The sequence below is a fragment of the Rhipicephalus microplus genome, chromosome 6 (assembly GCF_043290135.1).
Source record: "Rhipicephalus microplus isolate Deutch F79 chromosome 6, USDA_Rmic, whole genome shotgun sequence".
NCBI classification, from domain to species: Eukaryota; Metazoa; Arthropoda; class Arachnida; order Ixodida; family Ixodidae; genus Rhipicephalus; species Rhipicephalus microplus.
This window is the reverse complement of record NC_134705.1, coordinates 107,108,090-107,134,744: the sequence shown is the minus strand read 5'-3', so window position 1 is coordinate 107,134,744 and position 26,655 is coordinate 107,108,090. Positions and strand designations below refer to the sequence as shown.

The 26,655-nt window shown below is 45.3% G+C and overlaps 1 protein-coding gene across 6 annotated transcripts in view; it reads right to left on the bottom strand.

Annotated features, from left to right (window-relative positions):
- LOC142765414 (uncharacterized) overlaps positions 1–26,655 on the bottom strand; it is a 184,522-nt gene that overhangs the window by 97,030 nt on the left and 60,837 nt on the right. For all 6 annotated transcript variants that reach the window (XM_075866393.1, XM_075866395.1, XM_075866392.1 and 3 more), the window contains 2 exons: positions 6,630–6,671; positions 693–740 (listed from right to left, as the gene is read on the bottom strand). In XM_075866393.1, the coding sequence (XP_075722508.1) occupies positions 693–740; positions 6,630–6,671 (90 nt within the window). The remainder of the gene's footprint in view (positions 1–692; positions 741–6,629; positions 6,672–26,655) is intronic.

The window sequence follows — 26,655 nt, the reverse complement described above, 5'->3', positions numbered from 1 at the left end:
CATTCCATGGTTACTTGAAACTTTGTTCTAGGATCCTATAAGCGCATTTGGTTTTTTCGACGTTAAACCCCCAAATCAATAATAAGCGCATTTGGTTCGAAAGGTGTCACGACGAAAACGAGCCTATTCGGCAATTTGTAGGCGCATTTGGGAGGCCTCAAATGACGTCGAAATAGGCCGGGATAGTGCAGCCATCGCCCCTGAAAACACACTGGAAATTTCAAACAGCTCTAAAAATGAACAACCATGTCCATCTAGCGGGAAACTTATCCAGCTTTTCTGGAGGCGTTGATAAAGCAAAAGCGAGTGCTAGATAATGTGCTGCTATCTGTGAGGCATTGTGAGACGCTTCATGGCATCCAGATGGTGAGCGCGCGGCATGTGTCTTGCAGGTCATGCGAGTCTTGCTTTAGATCAAAACTTGTATGTACCATTAGCGTGCGCACGCTGGTACAAATCTACTTTGTGCGTGTGTGTGTATGTAACAAAACATATTAATAAGCATGCATTCAGCTGAAGGGCACACTAGGGACTAAAGTTCGCTATCGCGTTCAACTCTTAACGATGAAGCTTAAGGGTCGCCCACTGTTTTTCGCCTCATGCACTGAACTAACGACACATAACAGGTTGATGTTTAGAACTTTCGTTTTACAGTAAATGTTGCATTATTTGTATTGGAATAAAAAACTTGCCGTAGCTCCACCGATCACGACACTGTCCAGAGTTAGAGGACTCGAAGGCTGAAAAAAAAATCATTGCATTGCCATCAGGACAGAGAATCATAAAATCTATAATTTTGACTGATGCTTAATTCAACCAGGTGCTTAAAACGAGTCAGTAGTACTTGCACAATAACAAGTTTTCTACATACAAAAGGCACACTTCATAAGTATGATGCAATCGTAATGTGCGTAAAAGAAGATAATGAAGTCAAGAGCGTAGAGGGCACATCAGTCTTATTGTTGTGAAGGTGTTGTAGCACTTTTCAAGCTGCTGTGAAGAAAGCAAATCGGACGAAGCGAAAATAGGGCAATGGCGGCAGCTGCACCTGCCACCTAGAGATTGCGCGCCTGATTCTCTACCAACTGAGCTACAGCGGTGCTTCGCCTGTTGTCCACTTTCTCGAGTATTTATGTGCACGGAATACTTCAATTCTAAGTGAGTGCCATACTTCACCGGGATGCAGACTTTGACTGATATTTGTGGTTTAACGTCCCAGAGTCACAATATGATTATAAGAGAAGCTATAGTGGAGGGCTCCAGAAATTTCAACCACCTGGGGTTCTATAACGTGCACCCAAATCTGAGCACACGGGCCTACAACATTGACGAGCTGCGTGGGCAAGCAAAAGAGCGCCTCTTGAGTTTCCGTTGCGTTCTACTAGTTGACACACAATAAATAGTTTTCTCCGGACAACCTGCCCCAACGCGGTCACCTTGTGGTTAAAATACACGGCTGCTGACCCGCAGGTCGTGCAACGAATCCTGATTGTGGTAGCTGCATTTTCAATGGGGGCGAAAATGCTGTAGGCCCGTGTGGTAAGGTTTGATTGCACGTTGAAAACCCCAGGTGGTCGCGATTTCAGGACCTCTCGACTACAACGTCTCTCATATTCATAAGGTGTTTTTGGGACGTTAAACGTCACATATCTATCAATCAAATTAAAGTTCAACTTTTTCATGGTCACAGTAAATTACGTACAAATAAATTATGCATTACTTTAATGCTTATAGATTTCAACGCAAATTATTCTTAGATGTTTATAGTTCAAAAGAATAAATATTTTTCACGGTGCGTATGTAAATACATCTTTGCACTACAAATGAATTGCGTCCCACGAGTGTTCTGTTACTGGTGACACCTTTGCTTTTGTTTACGTTTATGCTCTTTGTACTAATTTGCCTTGTCCTCTCTATTGTATTGTCGCGAGCTGTTTCTGGGGATTGTTTTTGGTGCCCGCTTTAAATGGTCGATAAGGAAATTTTTAGGAGGTCATGAATATTATTTGTTTCCTTGGTAACTTCTTTTTGAATACTTAGTTGAACAATTCTGGCAGTGTTACAATATTTTGTTTCAATATGAAATGGGACAATATTATTACACCTGAAAACTGATAATCTGGGCGCTGTTATGCATGGGAGTTCAAACCAAATTTCATTGCTTCTGCAAAGTATTCAAGGTTGTATCGTCTGAAGCAAGTGGCATCACGATCGATAGAATGGGTGATGCAGTTGGCGTCAAAACCAGCGAGTAAGCCAGGCTGATGCAATCAAGGGCATCTCTTGCGGCGCGTCTCACGAACGCGCGGAGAGCCCCCTTCACCCACGGGTCTGAATCCAGCCAGCAACCAGAGTTGGCTCCTGACTGGAGGTTTGGAACTGATACAAAGGTTCCCTAAGGTATTTAAAAGAACTAAATGGCGGGAAAAGACAGACAGAGTGACCAAAGGAATCCCGGAACATGGTGGCACCTCAGTGCGAGGTCGTTAAGCTGTTGGCCCCAGTGCAGAATATATAATGCCTCTGCTAATACTGGACATAAACTTGGCTTTGAGTCACCATCACTTTGTGTACTTCGTCTATCAGCTCTGCGCAGACGCCGCCAGGAGCTGAGACAAGTGATACCCAACAACTTATGAGAACTTGGCACCGCCGTGTGGACAATAAAGTTATCCGTGGACTACCTTGCAATAAAGAGAACAATTACTCAGAATATTTCAGGCGATGGAAGCAATGTGTTGCCCCGTTCGTTTGATAATGCAAGCATGTTTTGAGAGAAAGGAAAGGTAATAATTGGCCCAATTTATATAAAATTCGAAGCATTTTTTCAGCGAACTTTAGCGACTTTGAGCGTATCCATCTGTATTTCTATCCATCTATCTAGCCCCTTACGTTTGATTGCTCTCGTGGTCACCCCCTAAACTTCGCGTGAACCAAAAATTAGAATGGAAGGGTAAGATGGCTCGACTAATATGACGCGCTGGTGAAGACGTCAATAATGTCGCAATCCTGCCGCGTACATAGTGAAACATTTTCTGCCAGACAGTGGCACATACCCACGGCCGGTTATGTTCCACTGGTATGTGTGTAAGTGCCACAGGTGATTGACACTTAGTGTCTACCCAAGAACGACGAGAACACCCAAGGGCAGTTTCAACGCGTAAGCGTTAAGCAATGCGCGACATCGGTAGCGTCAACCTAAAGAAGGCATAGATTAAATGTCAGGGTTCCAGCTGGAATTGAACCAAATAATTCTGCGTGGCAATAAAGCATTCTACCAAAGAGCTACACCAAGTCTCGGAAATACTGTTCAAATCGACGCAAAGTTTCGTGAAACGTCGATAGTGCTTGCAGTGCTACCTACCAAATTTTACAAAAAATACTTATGTACTCCTTCGATACAGCCATCACGTCAGGTTACCGTTTAATGTGGTTAGGTTCTAAGCACTGAAGTCGGTTTATGTAGCAGTGTTCAGGACCAGCATCTTCGCGAGCATCGGAGCTTCATACCAGCTTCTGGTGTTGCTCATACGTATGTTCCAGTTGGCATCGTTGCGCAAGTGCGAACAACTGGATTAATAAACATCTGCTACTCTTCAACAAATTTGTGTGCGTACAACATTTGTACATATATTATGCGTCCATTCTTGATATGTCGATCAATAAAAAAATTGCTACATGGTCACCGTTCCTCCGCATGCTTCTCATAACGTAGATTTCTAGGTACGTGAGATCTTCCGAATGATTTTTTTATGTTATGAAATACGCCGCTTCCGAAAAACACTTGTTATATACAGTAATAAAACTTCCATGAAAATGCAGAACTTTCCCGCAATTTCTTTGTGCGGGTAAACGATTGGCCTAATGGATTCATAATACTACAATAATTTTGCAGCAGCGCTGATGTTGATGAAATGGCAACCGGTATTTTCCCTGCTCTATGCTAAAAAAATCCCTGTAGTATACAAACGGGCGTCAAGAAGCTAACTCGGAGAGAATTCATTCTAAAGGTACACTAAAAGCAAATAAAAATTTATGCCAAAATGAAAGCTCAATGAATAAATAACAACGTCTAAAACGCCATTATTATGAACAGCAGTGCCTTACTTATCTAGAAACCAAGCGAAATGCATCACAAATAGTGCGCCCCAAACGGGACATTTACGAAGTGACCTGATTACGTGAAAGCGTTCATCTATAAATGATCGCTAGTAATTAAACTAGCTGCATTAACAAAAAGAACCTTCCGTGCCTCAAGAGATGTAATAATTTGCTCCTTGTCAGTTTTTGTTTAGAGCATAAAATGTCCAACTGGTTACTATGGGAAACAACGAGAGTTGTTCAAAAGTTACGTTTTTGGCTGCTTAGGCTAAATAGGTGCTGCCTTTTATCGGGAACTAGTTGCTCAAAAAAGCACCACGATGGCCTTAATGATTGCCGAAAATTGTTAAATGACCATTGTTGCCGCTGTGACTCCCACTACCTTCTCCCTTCTGGTAATGGTGTCGTTTGTCAAGCAGTAAAGGCAAGCAACTTTGGAATGGGCAACAGTGATACCAAGAAGACCGCCTTCAGGTGGGTGATTTGAAGAGCGCTAACAAGATGCAAATCATTAAAACGCGACCTATTTCAAAGTAAGAACTTTCTCGACCCACAGGTGTCACCACGAGTTTCTATACCAGTGCACCAGCAAGTAATGTCAACACCAATATTGCCTTTAGCATCCCTGTAATGACGGTGAAAATGAGCATCATATCGTTTTGAAATGCGTATGTTGTAAATTCATTTGCTATAACTAAGGATAACTTGTAGAATTGTCAAAATATGCGGATAAAGATGTAATATAGAAGGTTGTGGGCGTTCTGTGCGCTTCACTGTTACAAAAGCTATTGGGGAAGACACGGTATATTGTTAGCATTTTCTCGATCCAGAATTCAGCTGCAACGCAGTTCTTTAAGGAGTGCTTATAAAAGTCGTACCACTTAGGAAGAGTGTCCATAGAAAGGACCATACGAATGTTACCTTCCTCACAGTTGCGAGTGTGTTTGCTGATGAGAGCGATTTTCTGAGTAAAGCACTGCCGGATAGCAGATCAGTGTACTACTCACCTAATTAATCTAATTTATTGTTATCGTAATTAATTCGTTATTTCTAGAGTGTCAATTGGTTTTTTCTCCTCATTTTACTCCTTTCTTGGAAAATTGTCCTGTGGTTGTCATCGTAGGTGTGTGACATTCATCGTCATCATCCTCATCATGATCAGCCTGACTACGTCCACTGCAAGACAAAGGCCTATCCCATGTTCCACCAGTTAACCCGCTCCTGTGCTTGCTGCTGCCAATTTATACCCACAAACTTCTTAATCTCATCTGCCCACCTAACCTTCTGTCTCCCCCTAGCCCGCTTGCCTCCTCTTGGAATCCAGTTACTTATCCTTAATGACCAGCGGTTATCCTGTCTACGTGCTACATGCCGGCCCATGTCCATTTCTTCTTCTTGATTTCAGCTATGATATCCTTAACCTTCATTTGTTCCCTAATCCACTCTGCTCTCTTCTTGTCTCGTAAGGTTACACCTATCATTTTTCTTTCCATTGCTGGCTGCGTCGTCCTCATTTTAAGCTGAACCCTCTTTGTAAGTCTCCAGGTTTCTGCTCCGTAGCTAAGTACCGGCAAGATACAGCTGTTATATACCTTCCTCTGGAGGGATAGTGGCAATCCACCTGTCATAATTTGAGAGTGCTTGCCAACTGTGCTCCACCCCATTCTTATTCTTCTAGTTACTTCAATCTCGTGGTTCGGTTCCACGGATTTTACCTGCACTAAGTAGACATACTCTTGTACAACTTGAAGTGCACTATTACTTATCTCGAAGCGCTGCTCTTTTCCAAGGTTGTTGTACATTACTTTTGTTTTATGCAGATTCATTTTAAGACCCACCTTTATGCTCTCCTTGTCTAACTCCGTAATCATGAGCTGCAATTCGTCCCCTGAGTTAATCAGCAGTGCAATGTCATCGGCGAAGAACAGGTTAATAAGGTACTCTCCATTAACTCTTATTCCTAACTGTTCCCATTCTAGCCTTCGGAAAACCTCCTGTAAGCATGCGGTAAATAGCATTGGGGAGATTGTGTCCCCCTGACTTACACCCTTCTTGATTGGTATTCTGTTGCTTTCTTTACGAAGCACTACGGTAGCAGTTGATCCGCCTGTAGATTTCTTCCAGGATGTTTATATATACTTCATCGACGCCCTTATTACGCTGTGTCTGCATGACGGCTGATATTTCTACTGAATAAAACGCCTTCTCGTAGTCTATGAAGGCTATGTATAGTGGTTGGTTATATTCTGACATGTGTGTGCCATGCTACACATTGTATAATAAACAAAGCTGTGCACCACTTTGAATGAAAAAAAAGAATATGCCATATATTTTTTGTGCTATTTGGTCCGATTTCATAGTGATGACTATAAGAAATGTCTCATTGACAATGAACCATGCATCGAAAATAGCCCTGCTTAAGCCCTGAAGTTGTTTGTGCGGTATACAAAGTATCATCATGCAGTCAATATGGACAATGCGCTTCGAACATCAGTAAGTAGGTAGTTTAAATAAGATAAACTACTTGCCGAACTGATTCTGATGCCTCCAAACCTTGGAGGGCTTCCAGGCTGAAAAAGGAATATAACTGCAATTAGCATTGAAGATTCGATGCAGATGCCTTACCCTCAGCTACTATGCACTTTCTCAATGAGACAAAAACATTCCATGCGTCGTGAGAAGCTTCTCGTGGTGAGAAGCCAACGTGTCAATCATGAAAGTACATGAATATAATTACTTCCCTTTATCAAACCTAATTACGCATGAGGTGCACTACGTCTTGTGCACTTTGTTTTGTACACACACATCTTCACAAGAATGTTGAACAGTGGCGACGAAAAACTAAAAACCACACCCTCTAAAGGAGAACGTTTCATTCAAAGAATCCCACAGCATCATAATTAGCCTGACTGGGTTTCCTCGCCCAAAAAACGCCTTTCACATAATGTGCCAATCAATTTTGTCTGGTCCTTTTTGCTGCCATTTTATATTCGTGAGATTTTTATTCTCATCGACCCACCTAACTTTCTGTCTCTCTCTCGTGCGTTTGCCTTCTCCTGGAATCTCATCAGCCAAGCTTAATGATCAGCGGTGATTCTGCCGACGTGCCACGTGCCCGGCTCACCACTATTTCTTCTTGATTTAAAATATGATACACCCAACAATGACTTGTCAACCGACCCACGCCCCTCTCAACTTTTTTCTCAAGGTTACACGTATCCTTTTTCTTTCCATCCCTCGGTGCGTTGTCCTCAATGGTGGAGCTGCCCAAGCTTGAGCACATCCCCTTGATTCACCGAAGTCACTGTGCAAGTGTTGTTGACGGGTGAATCCGAAGGGTCAGCATAGATGGGTCCGTCAGCTCAACGGCCTGCATGAGAGCGGCGAGAAGGTAGCGTGGCTGCGTCCTCGTAAGGTCAAGGCCTCACTGGGAGCGGAATACCATTTTATATCTGTCGGGTGGAAGGGGTGATAGTACAAGGATGCGCAGCGGCAGCGATGTACTCTGTAGTGTGGGAGCTCGGGCGGACTCCAGCGTCTCCCGTGACTGACTCGGCGTCTCTTGCGCAGAAGGATTGGCGTTCGTACCGTTGGTCTTTTTTGTGTTTCCCGTAGGGGTGCATGAGCACTGGGGACTTGAATCCAGTCCCGTGAGTCAAACTGGTATGAGTCAATCGCCGTACTTCGAATTTGAACCTCCTTACTCGGCTCAGGTGGATAGGCTGCAGCGCGGCACGTCGGAAAGCCGAGCACTGCATTAGCGCGACGTGGCTTGTTGTGTGGGCCAAACGGCCCTCCTGGGGCTCGTCGAAAACTCAAGAGAGGTCAGTAGAAAGCGCTCACCTCTACGAAGACATTCATGTCGTTGAGTGCACTCGAGATATCCTCGTTCTTGCGGGGCTTCTTATGCAATGCGTGGCAAGCCTCCTCACCCACGGTTCTAATTCCAGCCAGCGATCAGCAGCGGTTTCCGATTGAAAGCTAGGAACTACTGGCTAACGAATGGGTACCCGTGGCCTTTGAAGAAGCAGGTAGGGCGAAAAGAGAAAGAAAGTTACGAATGAAATCCTGACTCATCGTCCAATCTCATTGTCCCAGCTCCTCCAGCTGTTTACCCTAGTGCCGAATTCGCATGCCTATGTTAGTACTGCGCATAAAAGTTGCATAAACTCACTGTCGCCATGTTAGTTTCGTAATCAGCTCTTTGTATATGCAGCGGTGTGCTGATACACGCCGTTCCCAACAGCGTTTCAGAATTCGCTGCGTCGCGTGAATAAAGATGTTATCCGTGGACTACATGATATTGATGAGAGCATTTGCTAAAAATATTTCAGAGAACGGAAATAATGTGTTGGCGGGTTCGTTTGAGAATACGAACATGTTTTGTATTCTCAAATGGAAAAAGAAAATTACTTGACCAAGTCTTTCTTTTTTATTTTTGGTTATAAAACAATGTGTTTTCGTATGATTGTTGCCATATACCGGAACGAAGTTTTTACAAAAATATAGAACATTTCTCACAAGTGCTTTTCTTGGGTTTATTCATTGATGTGTGAAGTTAATAACGTCCCGAAACCACAATTATAATAAGAAAGACATTGTGGTAGAGGGCTTCGGAAATTTCCAACACTTGGGTGTTTGAACGTGCACCCAAATCTGAGCGAACGGGCCCGCAGCATTTTCGCCTCCATCTGAAACGCAGCCGCCGCAGCCGGCATTCGTTCCTATGGCCGTGAAGCCAGCAGCCAAATACCTGGGAGAGTAGAACAACACTGCGGGGCTGCTTTTTATGCCTAAACAACTGACCTGATGAATCCATCATATTACAATGTTTTTCAGCAGCGTAGATGTTGATGAATTGGCACACGGTATTTTAAAGATTTTAGATTGCTATAAAAACCACTGCAGTATACAAACAAGCGTATAAAAGAAAACTGGGAGGGCATTCACCCTAAAGGCAATACAATATTTCGATGAGTGAAACCTCAGCCAATGTATGACAACGTCAAAACAGCATTATTATCAATAGCATTGCGTTACAATTCAAGAAATCAAGCGAAATGTATCACACGTTCTGCACTCCCAACGCGAAATTTGCAAAATGACCCGTTGCGTGAGAGCGCTTAACTAAAAATATACACTAGTTTGCAAACTAGCTTCAATAACAAAAAAGCCTTCCGTGCCTCAAGAGATGTAATCAAATGCAGCTTGTGAGTTTCGGTTCGCGGTATAAAAAAATCCGACTGGCATCATCAAGGGCAATGGCGAAAGTGGTTCAAAGTACCATTTTAGGCTGGTTAGGCTGGATAGTTGCTGCCATAAGTCGGGGCCGAGTTGCACAAAGAAAAGACCACCGTGGCCTCCAAGATTGCCGAAAATTGTTCATTAGTGGGAGACACTTGGTGGCGCCGACAAGAAGTGTCGTGTCTGCATGCGCTCCGCAATGTTTCCGGCTCTAGTGTGCGAATTTGTGTGAGCGGCCAATTTTGACTATTGCCTTAGCTTCCTGAAGTTCTGCACCAACTGACACCAACCACAGCGGTAAGTGACCGGAACTTTTTATTTTAGAAGCCCAAACCCAACTGCCTATCGTGCAAGCTCGTCAAAGCCATTGCCGCCATGTAGGCGGCTGCAGAAACGCTACTAGTTGGGGTGCGCACGTGCTCGATGGCTATCGCGAAAGAACTCTCAGACGCTATTGCGCGTCCCGGACCCTCGCGGATGACGGACATGTGACGCCAAGACCTTGATGAGATGAATTTTCAAGACTCTACAGCTAACAGCCCTCATCGCCAAATGAACCCAGTTATCAGAACGCCGGTACTGACAGTCAAAACCAAGCGGATGGAGCCTGGCAAACGGTGCCCACTCTGTGGCAGAAAAAAGTTTTTGCGAAAGAGAAGAAGGCCAAATGCACGAATTTTATGACAACATTGAGCCACGAACAAATATCCACTGCTGAAGCAACAGGAAAATATAAATACAGGCCAGCCTACAGGCAGCTAACCCCTTGCCAAAAGACAACTTCAAAATAGTAGTGCGACCACATCAAGGGCTACGGTCAAGAATCTGGCTAGTCTACTGCTGCCAGACGCCGTGATAGCAGGTTGCAGCGGAGAAATATCCGGTAACCATTTTTGCTCAAATCAAGCGAGGTTCTAACATCTTTATTGTTTCGACGCAGCATCAGGCAGTGTCGGACTACGTGAGGCGTATTACGACCCTGACGTATAATGGCCAGCCCCACTCAGTCAATGCCTACCAAGCGACAAGCGAAGAAACTAATAGGATGTCATTCACGGTTTAGAGCCTCACACGACGCTTGAAGCGCTAAAAGTCACTCTCCGCATACGCACACAAGGGGTCAAAGTTCTGCAAGCACGTATGTTCAAGAACATCAACATGGCCGTTATAACACTTTAGGGTCGAAGCTCCTTATAGCGGAACCCGTTCGTCCCTCGTAGCCGTTGTATTATGTAACAAGTATAACACTTTGACCTCCAAGGTGGTGCCGGCGAGAGATTCCTTGTGTGCGTTGTAGAATAAAAAATTGTGCTGAATGTACATGCCAATGGCTGGTAATGGGGAATGAGAGACAGGAGCATTCGGCTTTTAGTTAACGCGCACGCTGCGATGCCCATTAGCAGCCATTTGCTTGTACATTGAGCACTATCTAACAAGGAAGGGTGGCTATGTTATGATCGCTGGGTGTAACCTCCTTAGTTTTAGAAAGGTTTAGCGAGCGTTGAGCCGCAGTAGCAAGAATACAGTGAACTAGTATATATTATGAACTCGAGGTGGTTAAAGGTGGGAAGTAGACCCAAAGTGCAAGCCGCAAGAAAGTGTGCGTGTGCCACCTCTCGTTTAGTCCTTGGAATGTCTGTTGGATGCCGGTGCTTCTATATGGAGAATATATGATGAAAAGATGCGAGATTGTGGCACTTGGAGTGTTGAATAGTTGGACGAACGGACACTCAGACAGATGCATGGATGGATGCAGGAACGGACGCAGGGGCGGATGCTTTGGACGAACGCAGGGACGGCCACACGAACAGACGCAAGTACGGACGGGCGGATGGGCGCATGGACGGTCGCACAGACGGACGCCTGGACGGACGGAAGCGAGAAAGAATGGACGGACAAATGCTTCGCCCCACTCTCCATCATTCACTCCGTGGATATGCTGCCAATTTTTGAGGGAGGGATTATACCTCGGGACGTCCACTACAACGACGGAGATCTTGCTTGATGCCACTACAAGGTTACCACCTAGGTGTGCAAAGTGTGCCATCAGGTTGGTCAGCATTTGGACGTCTGCTTCAGCCGCAAACTGGAGTGTGTCACGTTTTTAGACAACAGGATCCTGCAGCCGAACACGATTGCTCTCCGAAGTGCGCATCTTGTAGAGAGGGTCATTTGACAGGTGACCGAAGTTACAGGAAACGACACAAACCTCCACAGAAAAGAACCTCAAGGGCTAGCGTGCATCAGCCTGCTCTTAACGACACCTCTTCCAAGCCACCTTAACAGCCCCGCTGGTTCAGTTGTGATGATTAACAACGTGCACTGGACGACTGGCCGGAGTTACTAGAGACCCGCATAAGGTTCAGCTCTAGATAAAAGTATACATACAGATCCCGGACCTGGAACGACTCTACTCACAGGACCCCACCCGATTCCCACTCACACAAGTCACCTAAATTCGGGGCTCGAGGCTCTGCGATCAAGCAAGTGCCTGAATATGGCAAGGTGTGCTATGCACGATTTGCTTTTCCCACTGCTCCTATAACGGCTAATCCGGAATATCAAGAAATTATAACTGAAACCTTGGCAGAAATGAAAGGAGAGTTGGCTTCCCTCAAAGCTCACTGCGGTACGGAATCAAGCCAAAAACACTTTCTAAAGCCATCGGCACATCTGGCCAGGTTACGATTGAATCAAACTTTATGGAAGGTAGATTACAACAAGTAATGTAGCATCTGCAAATTATGCAAAGCTTTGAGCTGCAAATGTATGCCGAAGTCCAAAACCTAAAAAGTTATGTCGATGAATATATCGCCAGCATAAGGGCCGCTGTTCTTAAACAACCTAAAAGCAGCCGGGGTGCTCTGTCTATCTGTCGTACGAAACAACTCCCGAACTCGGACAGTGATAGCCCTATCCATGATGAGTAAAACACGAGCGCACACCAATGTTTCAATATTCGGCAATGAAATTACCCCACCTTCAACAAACGGGTGGCCACACTTCAACAATTTCTTAATACAGCACTACTCAAAGCTAATGTCATTTGTCTACAAGAGGTTGGTAATAAGCCAGTAAAGTTTAGTGGCGAATACAAGATATCAAATCCAGATTACCCTAAAGTCGCCACGCAGGTATAGATTACCTGGTAACTAGCAGCATTAACATCCGAATGGTAAGTATACTACCGCAAATGCGTAGCAAAGTCAAAACCATAATCACGAACGTGTTTAGCCCCTCTGAAAAAAAATAGCGCCGATTTTGATGCACTGATTCGGTATGCCAAGAGTAATTGCAGCATGCAGAGTCGACTACTGCTTCTCTGGGACTTCCTTGCCCCTCACACTACCGGGGGGTACCAAAAAGATACCCCGAAAGGCCGAGAACTCTAGCGAGTTGTTAATGCGCATGGGCTCCAACTTCTCGTACTCCCGCAACACCCGACTAAATTGCGTAACAGCGTCAGCACAGACACATTTTCTGATCTTGCATTCATAAAAGATCTCGGCGGGGTGTTCTGGAGCAACCAAGAAGGTAATCTCGGGAGTGACAATTATATCTTGAACGTGTCGATTGCCTCTCCCGAAATTTGGCAATCTCATGGCTGTGTTGTATCAACAGATTGGGTAACATATTGGGTAACTCGATTTTGGGCAAAAACTATATGGCTACAATCCCTCTTTCTTAAACTCTCGCACTGCTAGAATAGGTCTACGCATTACACCCTCAGATTCGTTTCCTCTGCCCAATACAGGCACACCACAAGGAGAGATACCATCCCCTCTTCTCTTCAACATCGGCATGAGGCACTTAGCAAAAAGTCTAAACGGTGTTTCTGGACTGGGGTACGCGTTCTATGCGGATGATATTACCCTATGGGCGAACAGTGGCTCTTTGGGATGTAAACAGCAAATCCTACAAGACGCAGTGACCGCTTTTCACGACTTCGCTTATCGCAGCGCCATGAGCTGTGCTCCCGGCGCTGCGATGTGAATTTATTTGAATCCGAGGCAGAGGCTGCCGCATTCACGAGCCTGCCAACCTCTTTCTAGGAGACCATAGGATAAAAGAGTTACAGAAAATGCGAGTCCTCGGACTGTGGCTACAAAGCAACAAGCGAGTGGACCACACAATAAAAACTTTCATAACAACGGAGAAGCATATCTCCCGTATGATATATAGAGCACGCCTATCTCCGAAAAGGTTTCAAGGAAGCTGAGATGCTTCGTCTGGTTCAGGCTTCTCTCCCTAGTCGGCTAACATATAGCCTTCGTTTCCAGGAGATCAATAAAACCGATTTAAGGCCCTAGGTGCGTTGATACGAACATTGTACAAGGCGGCTCTAGGCTTACCATTGGAAGCGTCCACAGAACGTCTTGAAGCCCTCGCTATACACAATCATTATAAGGAGTTACGCCGGGCAGTGCTCATTTCTCAACGGTAAAGGCGTACCTTAATCACTATTGGAGCGAATTGCTATGCCGTGTTGTTTACCAAGCTTGTCCTCAGTATGCGGGAGAGGAACTGAAGACGATGGCTAAATGGCTACGTGAAAGGATTCTGGAATCCCCTATCCTCCAAAACCTGAGCCCACGATGTCACAAAGGTCGTAGGAGTGCACGAGCTGGCAAGTTACAGCGGCGATTCGGGAACAATCTGGACACAGTCTACACAGATGTCACCCTATACCCCACGAACAAGTACGTACTCCCAGTCGTAGGAGTGTCCCCTGGTCAAGGCCTTCTGACTTGCGCCACGCCTCGAGCCCCGTCCGCGAACAACGCTGAGGCTATAGCTATCGTGCCTGCTATCAAAGCTAAGAATATTCTAAGATGATCGTCCCTTATTGTCACTGGTTCCTTGGTTTCATGTGGACTCTTCCTCACGGGAAGACTACCGCACAAAACCATTCGCCTATTACGACCAGTTCTAACGCAGGACCATGCTATAATCTGTAACCCGGGTCACGCAGGATTCGATGGCAATGAGAGAGCAGACGGCACAGCTCGTGCTTTAACCAACCGAGCCGCTCACCACTCCGACGACAGCCTCTTTTTGCTGCGAGATATCCTTGAAAATCAACGGTTTGAGCAATGAAAGCACAGTATACCACACACAGCTCTTACCAGGCGGAACTCTTATGACTGGCGCCGGTGTACAAACACATATTCAAATCTTTCATGCCAGCATCGCATTCACCCTGCAATTTACAGCGACATTTGTCCGTGGTGCGGAGGCCAGCCCACTCTCGCCCACATAACTTGGGATTGTCAGAACCCACCAACCAAAATTAACTCGCCGAAATTAGGCGGCGTAATTTCCGGAAGGGACCAGTGGAAGAATGCACTCGCCTGCGAGAATCTGCGGGTGCAACTAGCGCTCCTCGACCAGGCGCAGCGGGCCGCTAAAGCCAGTGGTGCCTGGAATAGAGGCTCCACCCACATGCTCCCCGCACTTTTTTAAAGACGATTCTTTCTTGGGAACATTCGACGCAAAAACTTTGGTCTGTCTGTCTGTACTTTTGTCAGTTGGTCCACCCTTAACGCAACTCTAAGGCCGGAACGGTCCCAAACGATACTTCAAACGGCCGAACCCAACCGAAGTGTTCACCAATATTGCTCAAAGTTTAGCGTTCATACTTGTGCGATTGTCAATTAAAACTGTTTTTGCGAACATGTGAGGCGCCATAACACGTCAATATCCTTTATGTGTGTCTTTTTACTAGAAAACGTATACATAATTCTAGGGACCGTAGCGCTCATCACGCTGCGCTGACGATGCAATGCTTGGGCGAAAAGACAAGTGCTTCCAAGGCTTTGCTCAGACGACATAGTGGTGGCACCTAACCGCCGCTCCTCGTTCTACACCTTATCGCATCTGAGACGGGTGCGCACGCTGCGCATTTCGTTTTCCAAAATGACTACCAGATGGCGCTGATGCCTCACGTGTGACGTGACCCAATGCGCTCGCTCGCCTCCGCTGCACCCTCGAGTCACTCTAACGCAGCGCCTCCAGAATATCATTCACCGCTTTTCTTGCGCAGAACATCAAATAAACGTTTAGTTTACTCTCTCCAGGCACAAGGCTATCGTCTTTCGTCGACATTGGCAGTGTTTCATGCAGATACGAGGTCATTTTTATTGTTTCTTTTTGACATAAACGTCTTGATATATGTTCAATGGCCGTTGTTGCTACTGTGGCTCCCGCTACTTTCACACTGCTGCAACTGGTGTCGGTCATCGTGCAGTAAAGACAGGCAACGTTGTCATGGGAAGCAGTGGTATCACAAATAACGCTTTCATGCTGGTAGTTTGAAGTGCGCTAACGTGATTTTAACCAATAAAACGTGACTTTTCCTTAAACTAAGTACTTCCTTGAACCAGAAGTAGTACTACAGGTTTCTGTACCGCTGTTCTAGGAAGCAACGTCCACTCTATATTTGTTTTTAGTGTCCATCTAATGACGGAAAGCATAAGCATTGCATCGTTTGACATAGGCATATTGTGAATAACTTTTCTATGGGAAGGCATAACTTGTACATTCATCAAAAATAGATGGATAAAGAAGTAGTTATAGAAAATTGTGTGTGTTCTGTGCACTTTGCATTTACAAAAACGATTTTTGAAGACATGAACACTCGTTAGCAATTTCTTCAAGTTGAATTAAACCAGCAGGCGGCTTATATAGGAACGGTTATAAAAGCTGTACCACCTAAAAAATGAGCGCATAGAAAAGACCTTATTAAGCTACTAAGCTGACAGGAGTGAGTGTGTTTCCTGATGGGAGCAACTGACTGAGTGGCGCAGAGTCACAGAAGAGCAGCTCGCCAATAAATCTAATCCATGTAAGATACCAAGCTGCTACACGCTATCTGCTACGCGCTATCTGAAACAACATACTGCTACCCGGTATCTGAAAAACGTTGTAGAGTGATTTAAAAAAAAAGGAAATTATGCTTGATTATATTTGGTGCAATTTGCCCATCTTTATATTGATGGCTACAGAAAAGTCTCCATAAACAAAGAATAATACATCTAAAACAGCTCTGTTGTTGCGCCAGTGCTCTTTTTGCAGTACACAATGTGTTATCAAGTAGTAATTATCCACCAGGTGCATCAAATATTGATGAGCTTGTAAGCACATTTAGGACAAATGACTTGCCGGAACTAATTTGATACCTGTGGTTCTTAGGGGGCTTCCAGGCTGAAAAAGGAATAAACAGGTAATGACTAATGAAGAACAAAAGCAAGTGCATTGCTCTCAGGTACTATGCATGCTCTCAGGCAAAAACATTTATACGTATTCAGAAGCCACTCAAGATAAAAAGCTGACGTGTCGACCACGAAAAACAATGAATAACTGAATACTAACATCAAGTTATCGCCTATCGCGCACACTACGTATTGTACATTTCGTTTTGTAGAGACTGACGTCTCCTCAAAGCTGCCGAACCATGGCAAGAAGAGAATAAAAAGCAGACCCTCTGAAGAAAAACTTTTCATGACAAGTATCTCAACAGCATGACAATCGGCCTTATTTCACTCACAGTAGGGTGAAATTTTCTTCCATGATTCACCAAAAAACCCTGTATTGTGCTTTATGCTGCCATGTTATACTTGAAAAATTTTCAATCTAATCAGTCCAACTAAGTTCCTGTCTCTCCTTCGAAGATATGTTTTCTTTGGGAAACCATCAGCTACTCTAACGACCAGCGGTTTTCCTGCTATGTGGTACGTGCCTTGCCCAAGTCCATTTGATCTTGATTTCAACTACGGTAACCTTAACTCCGATTTGGTCCCTGACCTACCCTGCTCTCTTCTTGTCTTTTGAGGTCACGCTCATTGTTTTCCTTTTTATCGCTTGCTGCGTTGTCCTCACTTTGCGCTGGACCCTTTTTGTAATCGTTCAGGTTTCTGCTCCGCAGTTTATTAGTGGAAAGATGCAGCTGTTTTAAACCTTTCTCTTCAGAGTTCTTGGCATATTTTCGAATAAAATTTAAAAATGCTTGCTGAATCAGATCCACCGCATTCATACTCAATCAGGTATTTACTTTCTACGTTCGGCTCAGTGGTTACTACCTGTGCTAAGGAAACATAATCCTCCACAAGATGCAGCATTTCACCACCCATTAGAAAGTGCTGTTCTATGCCGATACTGTTGCACATTACTTTAGTTTTGAGCATAAAACTTTTCAGGCCTAATCTTCTGCTTTACTTATTCAATGTAGTATTCACTCGCTTTGACTCGTCCCTTGAGTTACTCATCAATGCAATGTCACCAGCGAATCGCAGGTTTCTAAGATACTTTCAATAACACTTAACCCGAACGATTCCCAATACAGGTACTGAGGGAGAGAAACTTTTTATTTCAAACATAGTAAAATGTCGGGTGGGGCTTTTAGTCCAGAGCTCCAACAGCCGCTGCTGCGTCCCGCGCCCACTGAAGCAGCGCCCGCTGGCCACTCGGGCTTTTATCACGCAGCATGGCCTCCCAGTCTTTTAGGGTAGGAATAGGAGAGGAGTTGGCAGAGTGCCTGGCTGGTGGACGCTGACATTCCAGCGTTACGTAAAATAACGTCAGTACCGCTCCACAGCCAGGACATTTGTTAGGGTAAGAAGTGGGGTGGAGGATGTGGAGGAAATGTAGGTTTAAAAACGTGTTCGCCTGCAGTTGACGCACCGCAGTTGCATCTTCTCGTGTGAGCGTGTGGAGTGGTGGAGTGTACCGAATGCGTTCTCGTGTACATTAATCGAGAGTGTCTCCATATATTAGAAGTTCCGTGTTTGTGTCCTCCCCATCTGGGTTGGACAGCTCTTCTTGCGGATCCCGGTTAGTGAGTGCTCCGGTAGCTGCATGAGCGTAGTCATGACCGGGGAGAGAGGCGTGCCCAGGGGTCCAGATAAGTCGGAACTTGTGTGGCATGTGGAATGTGGTGTTCGAAATTCGGTGTGCGTGCTGTGAGGCAATACCCAGTGTGAAGGCACGGCAGGTATCCATTGAGTCTGTAAAGATTAGAATAGCATCTACGTGAGGAAGGTTTATGGCAGCGTGGGAAACTGCCCGAGCGACGGCACATTCTTTGCCTTCAGATATGTTCGTTGTAGGTACGCTGATTGAGGTGACTACGTCCTGATCATTGTTCACCACTGCTCCAACTGTAAAACTGCAGGAGTGGTGTCTAGCGGCGTCGCAGAGTAAGAGAGTGTTTAGAGGAGACTGATTGATGAAGCGCATGAGGTTTTTCACCCTTGCCCGCTGGCGTTCAGCGTTGCGCTCAGGGTGCATATTGCGTTGAAGTGGCGCGACTGTAATTCTTGCTCGGAAGTCAGTGGGTAGCTGTTTCCCAGGTGTTCTGTATCGGCATAGATTCGGAAGGTACCCTAGCCTAACGAGTAGTCGCTCTCTCACTTGGGTGCTGCGGAGTCTTCGTAGCTGACTATTACGTTGTGGCTTGGTTAGTTCCCTCAGGTTGTAGTGTACACCCATGCCTAGGAGACGGTTGGTGGATGCGTACGATGGTAGTTCAAGCGCCGCCTTCATGGCTCTACGGAGGAGAATGTCCAGTCTTCTCTCTTGTGCAAGCATTAGGATTTGATAAGGCACGTGGTAGGTGATGCGACTTACTATGCAGCCATTAACTATACGTAGAATGTCTTGTTCCTGAAGTCTATGCCTTCGGTTGGTGATGCGGTGGATAATAAGCGTGATTTGAGAAACTTGCTGTTTTAATATCTTCATTGTATGCGTTGCCTTGAGATCAGCTTGTATATGAAGGCCAAGGACGCGGAGTTTCTGTACGCAGGGATTTACATGGTCCTGGAAGGTGACTATGATTTGCAGGCTGTCGTCGGGCTTTCGCTGGGGACGACGAATGAGTAGAAGTTCCCGGTTTTTTTGCAGAGCACGTTAGACCACCTGCTCTGGCGTATGCTTGAACTGTATTTACTGCTTCTTGAAGGGCATCTTGTATTTGTCCGTCTGAGCCTTTGGTCACCCATATAGTGACGTCGTCCGCGTATAAAGCATGTCCCAGACTTGGAATGGTGGCGAGTAGAGGCGGTAACTTAGCCATGGCGATGTTGAAGAGTGTCGCGGATAACACCGATACTTGTGGCGTGCCTTTACCTGCGAGCTTAATGATGTCACTGCGAAGAGAGCCTAATCGTATAGTTGCCGTCCTGTTTGTTAGGAATGCTTTCACATAGTCGTAAACTCGTCGTTCTTAGCGTTTTGACACGAGATTCTCCCGTATTAGGTCATGCAAGACGTTGTCAAACGCACCGTGGATGTTCAAGGCAAGCAGAGCTCTAGTTTTCGTAGAACTGAGCCTGTCCATTACTTCCTCTTTTAGTTGGACAAGTACGTCTTGCGTTGAAAGATGGGCCCGGTACCCAAACAGTGTGTCCGGAAAAATCTCTGGGCCTCAAGATATGGTTGCAGTCTATGGAGGACGACATGCTCCATTAATTTACCGAGGCAAGACGTCAACGAGATTGGTCGGCAGGTTTCCAAGCTCCAAGGGTTTGCTGGACTTAGGAATTAGTGTTATTTCGGCATGTCTTCATTCTTGGGGTACCGTTCCGGATTTCCAGTGAGTGTTGTAAAAATCTGTGAGCTGTTCTAGACCTTCGTCGTTGAGGTTTCGTATGAAAGAGTATTGGATGTTGTCTTTCCCTGGCGCTGTGTTGCGCTTGATATTCAGAAGGGCAGCTCGAACTTCGTGCACAGTGATATCAGCATCTAGCGGTGTTGACGCTGCATATGGGTAATTTTTATACTTTGGCTGAGGGCCTGCAGCGATGTACTTTACTTAAAGCGTCTGCAAGATGCTGTTGTCGTGCCCATCTTGCTTGTGAAGAAGTGTTTGGATGGTACTGCTCGTGTAGGACCTGGTACTTTTCGGGTCAACAAGGGCTCTAAGTATGGCCCACGTGCGCACAGTGCTTAGTGTTCCATTAAGTGAATTACAAAAGTTGTGCCAATTGTTCCTCGTGAGCTATGTGGCGTATTGTTTGGCTTGCCACGTGAGTTGAGCAAGGCGAAGTTTAAGCTTGCGATTGTGTCTCTGCCTACGCCAGCGTTTTATGAGGCTTCTGCGTGCTTCCCACAGGTTTAGAAGGTGCCGGTCGACATCTCTAATTGCGGTTGTAGTGCTTATCCTCTTGGTCGCTTTATCAAGGTCAGCTTGCGGGCACTGTAGCCATTCATTTAAAGGTCTCCCGTTGTTGTCAGTCTGAGCGCGTTGTTTTCTAAATGTGTCCCAGTTAGTGAGACGGCCCTTCCGCTCTGGAGCACGGGGGTTGGAGATGTGCAGTGTAGTGGAAATGATGCAATGATCACTACCTAACGTTTCATGTAATTTTGACCAGCTATAATTGCTTAGTCTCTTTATTAAGGTTAGGTCAGGGCACGTAAATCTGGTTGCGCTGGTTCCAATTCTGGTTGCCTCTTGCGGATCCGTGAGCAGTGTAATAATGTGATTGCAGATGAGGCGTTCTAATTTGGTACCTTTACGCGTGGCCGATATGTATCCACATGACGCGTGTGGGGCGTTAAAATCACCAACCACTACAACTTGTTCCCCTAGCTTGCACATTTCTGCTACAAAATACCCAAAGTCGTTCCCCTAGATTTAGGGGAGCTGTAGATGTTTAGTATAAACAAGCTCTGCTGACTGCGTTTCTGAAGAATAACTTCAACAAGCACATGTAGAAGGCATGAAGTCAGTGTGTGTTCTATAGTTGTCAAGTGTTTGAATACGAGTATTGCGACAAGTCATGGTGTTTGTTGATCTGTATATGTATGAAATCCCGAGAGGGTAGGTGTTCAGAGCGTCTCCTGCAGAGCCAAGATATCCGGAGGGTGCGCGAAAGTGGCAGTGTACTGTTGCAGGGAGCTTCTCTTCCGTCGAAACCCCCTGCAGTTCCTTTGACACATGGTGAAGGCAGGACTAGGGGAGCCCATCTTGCTCTTTGTGGACTCTGTCCTGAGTTAGGAGTGATGGGCGGATGTAAGAGTGGGGTCGTTTGGTGAGATTATTGGGGTTTGTAGCTAGTGGCAATGAGTTTTGAGGCCCTGTACTAAATGACGCAAAGCTTTTTCGTATGTGCTGCTTTAGCTCTGGTACAAGTGCTTGGGTATGGGCCTTTAACATATCCCTAAGTTCTGCACGGATGTCATTATTTGCCTGAGTGATCATGCTGGTTACTTCAGCCTTAATCGAGTCTCTCAGTTTTGTGAAGGCATCTTGCAGCTCTTGCTTAGTGCAGTTATGTACGTTAGATGTGAGAGGTGCGTTGGGGTGGTTGCGTGATGAAGACAGATGGGAGAAATTAGGTAAAGAAGATTTGAGGCTGGGAGGCCCCGCTGCCCAACTCACCTTAGCCGGAGGCGTCTGTCCAGCGAGCGCTGGCTTCTTTGCTGGTGGCGATTCTGGTCTCTCTGCACTCGCGGCTATGTTCTTTTGGGGAATCAGTCCCAGGGTGGTGGTGCTGCTTTTAGATGCGGTTCCTGGCGTGTTGTTTAATGATTCCAAGGCCCTGCCCTGAGACTTCTCTCTGCTCTTGGATTGGCTGCGCCTCGTTCTGGATCTGGGCCTGTGTCCGTCGGGTGGTAATGTAGGGGGTGGTGCTAACGCGTTCGTCTCCAGTGCTTTCTTTACGTAATGCTTGTTTGGAGGTTTCTGTTTTCTCGCAGGACCTTTGGGGTGCATAGCTGGGTGGTCATTCTTGCAGTGGAAGCGTTGAGTTTTACAGTCATGCTCCGGCGCTGGTGTCTCAACTCCACATGCTTGGCATCGGCGTTTTGTCAGGGTTGGACACACGTCCGCCCGGCGTCCAAGTGCAAGGCATATTTTGCAAACTTGTTTGCGAGGTCGGTGAATGTAGCATCTGTATTCCGCGTGGTAGTAATAAACATAGTTGCGGGCACGGCACTCACCAAAGCATGATTTCAAATACGCTCGTCTTTGCTTGTTTACAGATTCCGATTATCATTTCTGCAAGCAGCACGACTTTGCCGAGTGTGTTTTACTCCGTCGAACATCTTTCAACAAGCGGACGCATTCATGCGGTTCCCCTGGATCCAACAGCCTACGTCATCGACGAGCCATGCTGTGACTACGTGGTCCAATCAAAGATGGATGTGCACGCCCCTCAACCGTACATCAGGAACACCTCGGATCCACACGGACTCAATTGCAGGCACGGCACTCACCAAAGCATGAGCTCCTATACGCTCGTCTTTGCTTGTTTACAGATTCCGATTATCATTTCTGCAGGCAGCACGACTTTGCCAAGTGTGTTTTACTCCGTCGAACATCTTTCAACAAGCGGACGCATTCATGGGGTTCCTCTCGATCCAGCAGCCTACGTCATCGACGAGCCATGCTGTGACTACGTGGTCCAATCAAAGATGGATGTGCACACCCCTCAACCGTACATAAGGAACACCTAGGATTCACACGGACTCGGTTGCGGGCACGGCACTCACCAAAGCATGACCTCAAATACGCTCGTCATTGCTTGTTTACAGGTGAGGCGGTGCTTTTCATGTTTTCGAAGCGATGAACAATTTCTTATAGTCGTGCCGTGCCCCAACACACTGTTGTCTTTATCTTGTGATTGCTGGTATGTGTTGCTGACGTTGGCTAGGAGCGGTGGTATTGAGACAAACCCCGGTCCCGCTGTACTTGAAGAAAAAATTGAACAAATTTTGCAAACATTGAAAGGACAAAGACACTTGCTGATATAAAACGTGATCAACGTGCGCTTCTGAAGGAAGTAAAAGATAATGGCAGCGTCATAAAAAAATGAAGAACGACTGTCTATGATTGAGTCATCCCTTCCAAAATTGACCGAAACTAAAGAAGCAGTTTCTGCTTTAACTGAGCAAGTGGCAGTGCTTTCCCGGAGGGTCGACGATCTAGAAAATCGGCAACGAAGAAATAATTTGATCGTCTATGGTCTTCCTGAGAGACCAGCTGAATCAGCCGATGAACTGTTTGAAACTGTAAACCAAAAGCATTTTTTCTGTAATAGGTGTAAGCCCGTGTAGTGTAGAACGCATACACGGCTTTGGAAAAAGGCGAGACCATTCCAGGCCTGTAATATTTCGCTTATACAACTCCAAAGAAAAGAGCGATATCTTGATGAAGTGTTCAACATTGAAAGGAACAGGTGTTTCGGTGCGTGAACCCTTTTCAAAGCGCGTACATTATTGTCGCAAGCGCCTTTGGGAGAGTGTAAAAGAAGAAAAACGAAGCGGTGCGCGCGTGCGCCTTGTTCATGACAAACTTTACGTGAACAGGGATGCATATTTCTGGGACGAAAACACCGTTTTACGGAAACCATGCGTAATTGCTGATAATCTTCAAACCACACAAAAATCTAGGAACGTGGGCACTACTCCGGATGCAGTGACAGTTATTAATCTGAACGCGCGCAGCTTCTTGAATAAAATTTCAGCCATTGAAAGTGGTTTGCTCGAGTATGAACCAAATGTACTCATTGTTACCGAAACTTCGTTGAATGAACGCATTGAAAACTGCAAGTTTCTTCCTCCAAACTATACAGCTTATCGTAGAGATCGCGGATCTAGAGGTGGTGGTGTTGCGATTATCTGTAAAAGATCAACTGAGTGTATAGAACGTTTTTCGCCACCTAAAATTGAATGTATTGCATGTTACATGACTTTATACGACAGTTCGTTCACATTCATTGCAGTGTATCGTCCTCCCGATTCTTCGGAAGACTACATGCTAGCTTTCAATGACTTCTTACCTAGCGAATTTCAGAATTCAAAAAGAAAAATTGTAATGGCCGGTGATTTTAATCTTCCGCATATTAACTGGGTGGAGTATAAAGCGGGTCAAGTTGATGTATTACCATCCCGAGCTCTCCTAGATGGGATATTCTCGCTCAGTATGGTTCAAGTTGTACAGGAGTGCACACGAGTACACGAAAAGGGTGGTTATTTACTTGATCTTGTATTTTTGAGTCCATCACTGGCTGAACAAAAGTACACTTGTGAAGTGATGGACGGTATTTCAGATCACAGTATGGTGATTCTTCAGCTATTGGGCATGTGTCATTAAGCGCAAGCCACAAAGTCTGTACTAGTGCCCAATTACTCTAGAGCGGATGATGTTTCAATTCTGGACCCTTTTTACATTGGTTATGAAGATTTTAAGCGCAATGCTCTATGTGATAGTTCAACGGTTGATGATGCGAGGAAAAGGTGTAAAGAAACTGTACACACACTAATAAAACGTTACATAACTGACTGAAAAAAAAAGGTTCAAAAAATGAATCCATGGGTTTCGCGAAAAATTATTCACTTGAAACGACAACTAAGGCGCATGCGGGGAAAACGAAAGAGTAGTAAGAAAAGTCTCAGATCAGCTGACGTCACGACGCTCTCTTTGTCGTTCAGAGCTGAATTGGCTGACGCAAAGAAGCGATACATGAATGAATCTTTAACGCAGTTTATTAAAACAGCAACGCAGAAGTTTTGGCGATATTTATCGAAAGAAAAAGCGAATGCTGTGTATTTAAATAAAGAAACCGGCACTGTTACCGATAGTTTTCAGTTAGCCTGTACTTTTATTGATTATTTCAAATCGGTTTTTACGGACGATGACAGTATACTGCCGGAATTCAGCCTTCATTGTCCTGCCTCGCTAATCCCTGATTTTGTCGTTACACAGGAATGCATTTGTAACCTTCTTCTGAACCTTGATGAAAAGAAATGAACTGGCTTAGATGGCATTCCGAATGTCTTTTTAAAAAGGTATGCTGAATGGTGCTCTTATTATCTCACTGATATATTTAACAAATCTTTGCGTGACGGACAGGTTCCTAATGATTGTAAATGTACTAAGGTCATACCGATTCATAAAGGAGGTGCTAAAGACTGTGTAAACAACTACAGGCCTGTGTCTTTGACAAGCACGTGCTGTAAAACACTAGAGCATGTACTTACTAAGCACTTAACAGAATTTCTCGAAGAGCACCAACTAATGGCAGAACAACAACATGGTTTCAGGCGAGGTTTCTCGACAGTGACAATTCTCACTGAGGTTTCACATTTCATTAGTCAAATCTTAGATAACAGAGGGCAAGTTGACATTATTTTTCTTGATTTCAGAAAAGCATTCGACAAAATACCACATCCAAAATTGCTGCATAAACTTAGCACGATCCTGCAGATTGATGAGCTCATAAATTGCCCCGCCACGATGGTCTAGTGGCTAAGGTACTCGGCTGCTGACCCGCAGGTCGCGGGTTCGAATCCCGGCTGTGGCGACTGCATTTCCGATGGAGGCGGAAATGTTGTAGGCCCGTGTGCTCAGATTTGGGTGCACGTTAAAGAACCCCAGGTGGTCTAAATTTCCGGAGCCCTCCACTACGGCGTCACTCATAATCATATAGTGGTTTTGGGACGTTAAACCCCACATATCAATCAATCAATCAATCAATCAATCTTACTATATATTAATAATATGAACAGCGGCTTCTCGCCTGATGTTTTCATTAAGCACTACGCTGATGACACAGTTATCTATTCAATGGCAGAATCAAACTACGACCAGGAAAAGCTTAATGAACATCTGGGCATGATAGGCTCTTGGTGCGAAAAATGGCAAATGGTGTTGAACCCAAGCAAAACAGTTTTTTTATTCGATTCCCGGCGGCGGCGGCTGCATTTCCGATGGAGGCGGAAATGTTGTAGGACCGTGTACTCAGATTTGGGTGCACGTTAAAGAACCCCAGGTGGTCAAAATTTCCGGAGCCCTCCACTACGGCGTCTCTCATAATCAAATGGTGGTTTTGGGACGTTAAACCCCACAAATCAATCAAATCAACCAAACAGTTTTTATGCCGATCACAAGAAAAAACAAGCCTCTCTTGTTTCGTTACGTCATAAATGACGAACCACTCTGCCGTGTGTAAGAATATAAATACCTGGGTGTTCACGTCACAGATAGCTTGAACTGGAACCGCCATATAGATTACATCTGTGATAAATCACAAAAAAAGCTTTGCATGCTTCATCGGAGGCTCGGTGACGTGACACCTGAAGTAAAACATATTGCATATAAAACCACAGTACTTCCGTTGCTGGAATATGCATGCCCGATATGGAAGCCATATACGCGAAATAATATCGCTAAATGTGAACAGGTGCAAAATAGAGCCTTAAGATTTATTTTTAATTCCTACGGTAGAACGCAGTCCGTAACAAGTCTAAGAACTAGGGCTCATATTCTTACATTGCATGAAAGAATGAATATCAACAGCATGAAATTCT